General features: G+C 45.7%; 1 protein-coding gene across 1 annotated transcript in view; it reads left to right on the forward strand.

Moving 5' to 3' along the window:
- LOC109877446 (TP53-binding protein 1-like) overlaps positions 1–9,366 on the forward strand; it is a 57,208-nt gene that overhangs the window by 19,674 nt on the left and 28,168 nt on the right. The window contains 10 exon segments of the mRNA XM_031812391.1: positions 1,642–1,842; positions 1,919–1,997; positions 2,305–2,373; positions 2,831–2,968; positions 3,094–3,322; positions 3,686–3,699; positions 4,003–4,173; positions 5,620–5,734; positions 5,781–6,023; positions 6,771–6,884. Coding sequence (XP_031668251.1) covers positions 1,642–1,842; positions 1,919–1,997; positions 2,305–2,373; positions 2,831–2,968; positions 3,094–3,322; positions 3,686–3,699; positions 4,003–4,173; positions 5,620–5,734; positions 5,781–6,023; positions 6,771–6,884 — 1,373 coding nt within the window.

Here is a 9,366-nt window from a genome sequence, read left to right on the forward strand (position 1 = left end):
GTATTCAAACCCCTTGACTTTCTCCACATTGTGTTGTGTTACAGCTTGAATTTAAAATGAATTAAATGTATCTTTTTTTGTCACCAACCCCATAATGTCAAAGGGGAATTCTGACTTTACATTTTAACAAATTCATTAGAAATGAAAAGCTGAAATGTCTTGAGTCAATAAGTATTCAACCCCTTTGTTATGGAAAGCCTAAATAAGTTCAGGAGTAAAAATGTGCTGAACAAGTCACATAATAAGTTGCATGGACTCACTCTGTGTGCAATAATAGTGGTGAACATAATCTTTAATGACTACCTCATCTCTGTACCCCACTCATACAATTGTCTGTAAGGTCCCTCAGTTGAGCATAACATTTCAGACAGATTCAACCACCAGGGAGGTTTTCCAATGCCTCGCCAAGGTCACCTATTGGTAGATGGGTAAAAAAAAAAGAGAGAAAAAGGGCAGACATTGAATATCCCTTTGAGCCTGGTGAAGTTATTAATTACACTACAAAGATATAGCTGTCCTTCCTAACTCAGTTTCCGGAGAGGAAGGAAACCGCTCAGGGATTTCACCATGGGGAGGCCAATGGTGACTTTAAAACAGTTAGTTTCATGGCTGTGATAGAAAAACTGAGGATGGATCAACAACATTGTAGCTACTCCACAATACTAACCTAAATGACAGAGTGAAAAAAAGGAAGCCTGTACAGAATTCAGATATTCCAAAACATGCATCCTGTTTGCAACAAGGTACTAAGTAATACTGCTAAACATGTGGCAAAGCAATTCACTTTTTGTCCTGAATACAAAGTGATATGTTTGGGGCAAATCCAATACAACACATTACTGAGTACCACTCTATTTCAGTCATAGTGCTGGCTGTTAGGGTATGCTTCAGGACTGGGGAGTTTCAGGATAAAAAATAAACGTAATGAAGCTAAGCACAGGGAAAATCCTAGAGGAAAACCTGGTTCAGTCTGCTTTCCACCAGACACTGTGAGATGAATTCACCTTTTAGCAGGACAATAACCTAAAATAAAAGGCCAAATCTACATGGGAGTTGCTTACCAAGAAGAGAGTGAATGTTCCTGAGTGGCCGAGTTACAGTTTTGACTTAAATCTACGGCAAGACCTGAAAATGGTTGTCTAGCAATGATCAACAACCAATTTGACGGAGCTTGAAGAATTATGAAAATAATAATAGGCAAATGTTGCACAATCCAGGTGTAATCGCTTCTACAAAGTATTGACTCAGGGGTGTGAGTACTTATGTAAATGAGAGCTGTCTGTATTTAATTTTCAAAAGTTTCAAAAAATATGTTTTCGCTTTGTCATTATGGAGTATTGTGTGTAGATGGGTGAGAAAACAAATGTATTTAATCCATTTTTATATCCGGCTGTAACACAACAACATGTGGAATAATTTAAGGGATATGAATACTTTCTGAAGGCACGGTATATTTATATGTGCATACATGTATTTCTATTAGTCCTGAAAGTGCTTTACAGTGTAGGGACTCACCCCATCCATGTGTAGCGCCCCTCTGGGTGATGCACGGCAGCCATTTTGGCTCTTGAACACTCACCACACAATGAAAGTGGTTGATTGTGCCATTGACATATGAAATGTCTCTCTCACCTTTCACAGAGGGGAACTGTTCAGCTCACCCTCACAGCAGAAAAGCTCCCAAAGACCCTCCATCCCCTCTCTCTCCCTGGAATGCATCAGCCTCCCCAACAGCCAATCCGAGCCCCTCTCCAGCCCCCGCCAGGAAGTGAAGCATATGTTGCCATTGGGGCTCAGAGAGAAAGAGCCTCTGCTGAACCATCCACCCCAGGCCTTCCAGCAGTGAAAACACCACAAAAAGGCACCGCAGCTGGGGATAGAGAGCCGTGTGGGCCCCGGAGCCATCCACCCCCACCAGAGCCGCTGCCATCAGACAGAGGGCCGTGTCCCAACAGACAAGCTTTGACAACACCATCTCTCCCAGTTCACCCAGTAAGGTAAGAGCCACTGGGTTAGCTACAAGGATATGGTTGATCATATTGCAAGGGGATAGAAAGTGATGAGATTCCTGTCCGTTATTCTTCTAGCCTAACAACATTCCCCCCCCCCCTTGTTCTCTCTCTTTCTTTTCATCAATCTTGCTTGTCTCATGTTCTCCTGTTTTGTTGTTTCTCTCTCACTCCCTTCATCCACCTTGCCTGTCTCATGTCCTGCTGTTTGTCGCCCCCCCCTCCCTCTTTCTTACTCTCTTCATCCAACCTTGCTTGTCTCATGTGTCCTTTGCTTCCTCCTCTCTGACTCTAGCTTTGTCAGAGAGTGGCGTTTCAGCAGACCAGCTTTGAAGCGGCTGGCCCCAGGTCTCCAGCAGCCAGCGTAAGGGTCCTTAGTTACCTCACACCTCCTGTCCTTCTTACAATGTCAAAATGGAACAATAATAACATAACAGAATAACAGAAACAACCATTGTCCCTTCTGCTAGCCCCTACTCCTTAACGGTTTAGCAGATCAAGATTGGCATCCTGTTTGAAATTAAATTCATAAATTGACAATTGCTTATTGTATTTTATGATTTTATCTCTGACAGAATATAAAATTGGAGTGACCTTGTAGCAGATCAAGGGCTGAATGTATCAAATGTCTCAGGGGTGCTGATTTAGGATCTGGATCCAACCTGCCCATGTAATATTATTCATTATGATCTCTGAGGCACAACTGATCCTAGATCAGCACTTCTGCTCTGAGATACTTGATACATACAGCCCCTGATGGGTGTAAGCGAAGAATGCATTCTGAGGGTCAAGGGTTAACTCCACCCCCTTCTGTGTGACAGGGCGAGCCAGAGACCCCACCCTCGAGGGCAGCTGCTGGTCCCGCCCATCGCAGACACGTGCGGACCATTCAGGAAGTGCGGACGACGGTCACACGCATCATCACAGACGTGTACTACGAGGCGGGAGAGAGGTGGACTGTAAGGTCACTGAGGTGGGGACCAAGCCATTTAGCTCAGACCTTTCAACTCTTTCTTTTTGACATTGATTACGCCTCACTGTGTGGTGTGTGTGTGTGTGTGTGTGTGTTGTTTCTCTTCCTCAGGAGTCGGAGGAGCCGGTGGTGGACAGCCGTGTGTTGGAAAGCGACATCTCTCCATGTCGCACCGGCAGCTCCATGACCTCCGGTGACCTGGGTGATGTCAGCTCTCTGTCCTCCAAAGCTTCCAGCCTGCAGCACAGCTCCGGGGGCACCAGCATAGTCACGGGTCCTGCCCAGAGGGGCCCCGAGTTTATCATGCCGCCCAGCCGAGGGGCCAAGTCTGCCAGGTACTGTAATGGACATGGGTTTGAATTGGATAGTTTATTTTTATGATGCATGCAGTTAATTTCCGATCTGAATTGACCTTTTCTGTCTAGTGACTGCCTTCTGCCTTCTTGTAATGAGTGGCCCCCAGTCTAGTCTTCTGTAACATGATCTATATCCATGCTCTAACACTATTTATTCTGCTTATTTCTTAGTCTTAATCTCTGTTGTCTTTGCACGCACATTTTCACACCTGTCAACAACAAACATCAGAGAAACTAAATAATTCCTATACTAAACAAGGGTTCTAAGTACCCTCTTAACCATAGAAATATAATTACTAGAAGTGACATTCTATGTCTATGCTTTAACCACTCTTACGTGTTGACAGGTATGCATGCATATGTCAGTCTTTGGCCACTGTCTAACTACCCCTCCGCCACAACCCCCCAACTCAACACCCAGATAAGTTATTCTAAGGCCCTATCACAACTGCTCCCCTAGATGGACCAGCCCATATGGTCACAATAGGGGTATCCATCAGCTGCCCCATTTCTGCTATACTGACCGTCCTTCTCTTGGTAGAACTTGGCCTGGGCATAGATCTAGGATCAGCTAACCCAACCATCATAAGGAAAAATACAAAACTGACCTTAGTTCAGCTTTTTATGGGATGATTCATCCTTCCCTGTCCCTCTCTGTCTGCAGCCCCAGGAGGGGGAGTGGGCCACAGCAGAGGGGCCACAGGGGTCAAACGGCAGGGTCAGAGTTCATGAGAGAGAGAGTTCAAGGACTCCATGGGTCACGGGCCTTCACCCCATTGACGCCCCGCGGAAGAGCCAGGAGGGGCAGACCTCCGTCCCGCTCACCCCTGTCCAGGTGAGCCCTGTCTAGGGACGCCACTGGAGCTGTAGTGGGTCAGAGTTTCAGAAACACCTAGTGACATCATCAAAAGCAGGCATTAGGTGCATGAACAAACACAACTACATCCACGCCAGCACGTACGTAGCCAATTGTGCCTTCCCAAAATAGTAATGCAACACGATTCAACCGGTGTGCAACGCATGGACGCATGGGAGTTGGTTGCTTCCGACATCATTCAGCATTCTAAAACGTGTGGGTGCGTGTACATTTTTCCAACCTTTAGGCTTCCATTTTGAAAACAAGTCACCTGAGATGAGACACTGAGATAGTTTTAATGAAACCTTAGACTTGAGTACAGAAATTGAACATTTTGGGTTCCTAGCTTTAGAACAAGGATCCTCCATCCTGCTGTTTCTAGAGAGCTGCAGTAGCCCAGGTATTTGTTCCAGACCATTGTCTCTCCAATCCCACAGGGTCCCTGCGACATTATCCTTTTCCTGTCTTCACTAATCATCTCAATGCAACACAGCTGTATCCTTTCCTGTCTTCACTAATCATCTCAATGCAACACAGCTGTCTCCTTTTCCTGTCTTCACTAATCATCTCAATGCAACACAGGCTGTCTCCTTTTCCTGTCTTCACTAATCATCTCAATGCAACACAGCGGTCTCCTTTTCCTGTCTTCACTAATCATCTCAATGCAACACAGCTGTCTCCTTTTCCTGTCTTCACTAATCATCTCAATGCAACACAGCTGTCTCCTTTTCCTGTCTTCACTAATCATCTCAATGCAACACAGCTGTCTCCTTTTCCTGTCTTCACTAATCATCTCAATGCAACACAGCTGTCTCCTTTTCCTGTCTTCACTAATCATCTCAATGCAACACAGCTGTCTCCTTTTCCTGTCTTCACTAATCATCTCAATGCAACACAGCTGTCTCCTTTTCCTGTCTTCACTAATCATCTCAATGCAACACAGCTGTCTCCTTTTCCTGTCTTCACTAATCATCTCAATGCAACACAGCTGTCTCCTTTTCCTGTCTTCACTAATCATCTCAATGCAACACAGCTGTCTCCTTTTCCTGTCTTCACTAATCATCTCAATGCAACACAGCTGTCTCCTTTTCCTGTCTTCACTAATCATCTCAATGCAACACAGCTGTCTCCTTTTCCTGTCTTCACTAATCATCTCAATGCAACCAGCTGTCTCCTTTTCCTGTCTTCACTAATCATCTCAATGCAAACACAGCTGTCCCTGTCTACATGTATGTTTCTTATTGACTAAAAGGAGCCCAAACTTAAAAGCACTAACTTGAAGAATATGTGCAGTGTATATAGAACATGACTGGTCTGTTCCACTGGAAGGAGTAACGCTGATCTATTCTTTACATAACGTTTCTAAACATATGTCTGTAATGTTCAAAATGTTGATGGTGCTCTTGTCCTATTGACCCCTCTCAGGGGGTGCCGGGGGTCCCTCGTGCCAATGCCCGCGGCACCACTGTGTCCTTCCTCCGAGGGATGAGGCCCTACACCCCCTGTGTCCCCACCCCGCACATCCCAGACAGCCCCAGTGGTTCCCAGCCACTCCTCACACATCTCTCCTCACCACCATTCCCAAGATGAAAGCAGCCCCCAGCTGGGAGCAGCTTCGTGGGGCTTCCGCGTGGTGGCCAACGTGGTCCAGCAATGGCTACTTTCTACTTCCGCCCGCATCACCAAGGACCTGGGCGAGGGGCGTTACCGGCTGCTCTTCGATGACAGCTATGAGTGCGAGGTCACGGGCAAGGACATCCTGCTGTGCGACCCCATCCCCCTGGACACTGAGGTCACGGCACTGCTGGAGGACGAGTACTTCAGCACAGGTGATTCTGCATTCAAAACAACTGGGAACTCTGAAAAATATGAGGTCAAATCATGACGTCAGTGATCTTCAGGTCGGAAAGTCGGAGCTCTAGAAAGAGACCTGAGTTGGAATGACCGTTCAAATAGATTTTTCCCAGTCCAAGCTCGTTTTCTTTCCTCGTTCCCAGTAGTTTTGAAAGTAATAAAGTCGGAAGTCAAAGAGTTCCCAGTTGTTTTGAAAGCGGCATGAGAAGGGGAAAAGAGAGGACAGATCGTTTGCACTCTCAAAGTTTCCACTTGAACAATCCCTGACATGGATTTAAAAGCATATGATTGGTTTGGTGTAAGCATTAACTGGAGGAAGTTTCTCCCATGGTTAAACGCATGACGGGGAGTGTGAAAACACGTGTGGAGAATCTGGACGCAGGACAGGAGAAGAGAGAGATGGGGTTGGAATGGGTTTGGAGTGGAGGATAGAAAATAAGACAATTCGAGTCTCAACACAGACCCATGGCTGAGAAGAGGTCAGGCTGTCACTGTAAACTCATTTCCCTTCATGTGGTTGGCCCTTTTCCAATTCTGTCTTTAAATGGAAAAAGAAGCATTGGTGATCCTGCACTCTCCACAAATGTAATGGATCTTCAGTGGAATGTTAACATCAGTGTACTGTAGTCCTCTCTTCAATTGACTGTTTTTCTCCATGTAGCTGATATGATGCAAATTTGACTGCTTATCAACCCTTCTCTGGCTTTGCCTTGTCTCCCCAGGTCGAGTGAAGGGCTACAAGAAGGAGGGCAAGGACTTGTTCTACAGTGTGGAGAAGCAGGGCCAGACTACAGCTGTAGAGAGGGAGGGCCAGACTACAGCTGTAGAGAGGGAGGGCCAGACTACAGCTGTAGAGAGGAGGGCCAGACTACAGCTGTAGAGAGGGAGGGCCAGACTACAGCCACTACAGCTGTAGAGAGGCAGTGGTACAGCCGCAGTTCTGTCATCCTGACCATGGAGCAAGGCAACAGGCTGAGAGAACAGTACGGCCTGGGACCCCTACGAGCCCTCCACACCCCTGGCCAAGGCCTCTGATTATCAGCCTGGGTAGACAACCACAAAGCTTTGAGGATTGACTAAGTGAGAACCATATAGCCGTGCCCTGGCAAGAACCACAATGACCCTTTCCACACTGAGCCGAGATGTACTGCACTGGCCTGGTTACGCTAACACATAGTTGCTGGAACTCTTCTGGAAGGACAGTGTGAAACTAAATGATTGGACCGAGCACAGTAGCATACACCAGCATCCCACTGCTGGCTGCTTCTGAAGCTAAGCAGGGTTGGTCCTGGGTGGTCCCTGGATGGGAGACCAGATGCGACGAAGTGGTGTAAGAGGGCCAGTAGGAGGTACTCTTTTCTCTGGTCTAAAAAAATAATAAAAAATATCCCAATGCCCCAGGGCAGTGATTGGGGACATTGCCCTGTGTAGGGTGCAGTCTTTCGGATGGGACGTTTAAACGAGTGTCCTGTCTCTGGTCACTAAAAGATCCCTTGGCACTTATTATAAGAGTAGGGGTGTTAACCCTGGTGTCCTGGCCTAAATTCCCAATTCCCATACCATCATGACCACCTCATCATCCCCAGCTTCCAATTGGCTCATTCATCTCCACTTCTCTCCCCTGTAACTATTACCCAGGTCGTTGCTGTAAATGAGAATGTGTTCTCAGTCAACTTACCCGGTTAAATAAAAACAGTACAGGTTGAGTTGGCATGATAATGTAAAATGGGTATAATGTGAGCATGCCCAATAAGGAAATATATTACATTACTCCTCTTAAGTTTGAGTTGAGTCATCTCTACGTTTCACATAGCTTGATAAAGACTCCCAAGTCTCTGTGAAAACAGTGATTCCTTCATACAGGAAGAATCTGCTGAGTGTTCATCAACAGAAGTGGGTTAAATGTTAGTGTCATTTCCGTGTCAAGTGTGATTGACGTGTGACATTGCTGTGCCCACCCCCACAGATTGAAGTAGAGATATAATGAGTACATTCTATGGCGCTGTCTTCCACAGATACTGGTGGAGGGAAGAGGAGACGCAGGGGGATCACAGGGGGGGCCAGCCCCTCACCCCTGGCCCTCTGGGAAAGGAAGGAAGCTGATCAGCTCCTGAGGACAGGGGACAGGACCCCGGCCTAAGCGAGGCGCAGAGGGGAGCCAGAGCCGGTACGGAGACCAAGTCACCCTAAACTTGACACCATACCTTAACCCTGACCCTACACCTAACCTCTGTGTCCAAGCCTAAACTCTCAACTGTAACCTCTAACATTTAGGTAAACTTAAATGTCAACCCAAAACCTAAAATGCCCACCTCAACCCCAGTCTATTTAACACTAAGCCACAGCCCTAACCTCAACCTCAGTAACACTAAGCCACAGCCCTAACCTCAACCTCGGAGCATAGATCACTGAGCAAACCATACAGACCTGACCCCAGAACAGTGGACTGAGAGCCCTTGGTGATGGTTTGGATAGGTGGAGGCATTTTATACATTCTAGAAATGTATTTCTATATTTATTAACATAATTGGTCTCAGTGGGGTGCAGAATTTTTAGACTGCTGCAATGTACATTTTAACTATTTATTAATACATTTGGTTTTAGTCAGTATTGGTAGTTTTTATGAATGTAATTATGAACTATAAGAGCAGGGCACGTATTGAAAATGTAATGTTTTTTTTAACACAATTTTTAAAAATAAAGATTTGGATATTTGAAATGATTTTCTGTAAAGAGTATTCTTAGTATTGCCAGCTCTCTATAGAGATTACAGTATATAACCATAAAGCCTTGAGTTTGTATTCAGATCCACAGACATTTTTGACTACCACAGTGCACTGCAACCACCACCCTCTCCTTATAATATATAATATATGCCATTTAGTAGACGCTTTTATCCAAAGCCACTTAGTCATGCGTGCATACTGCATACATTTTATGTACGAGGTGGCAGGTAGCCTGGTGGTAGAGTGTTGGACTAGTAACCGAAAGGTTGCAAGATCGAATCCCTGAGCTGACAAGGTAAAAAATCTGTCGTTCTGCCCAAGAACAAGGCAGTTAACCCACTGTTCCTAGGCTGTCATTGAAAATAAGAATTTGTTCTTAACTGACTTTCCTAGTTAAAGGTCAAATAAAAAAATGTTTTCTTTAAAATGGGTGGTCCTGGGGATTGTGAACCACTATCCTGGCGTTGCAAGTGCCATGCTTTACAACGGAGCGACAGAGGACCTTAGGCTGAGTTGGTATGTGAATAACTACTAGACTTGGTGTTGGTCCACATGTGTAAAGGAAACAGGTAAAGGTGTGTTTTATTATCCA

The sequence above is a fragment of the Oncorhynchus kisutch genome, unplaced genomic scaffold (genome assembly GCF_002021735.2).
Source record: "Oncorhynchus kisutch isolate 150728-3 unplaced genomic scaffold, Okis_V2 Okis03b-Okis08b_hom, whole genome shotgun sequence".
In the NCBI taxonomy this organism is placed as follows: Eukaryota; Metazoa; Chordata; class Actinopteri; order Salmoniformes; family Salmonidae; genus Oncorhynchus; species Oncorhynchus kisutch.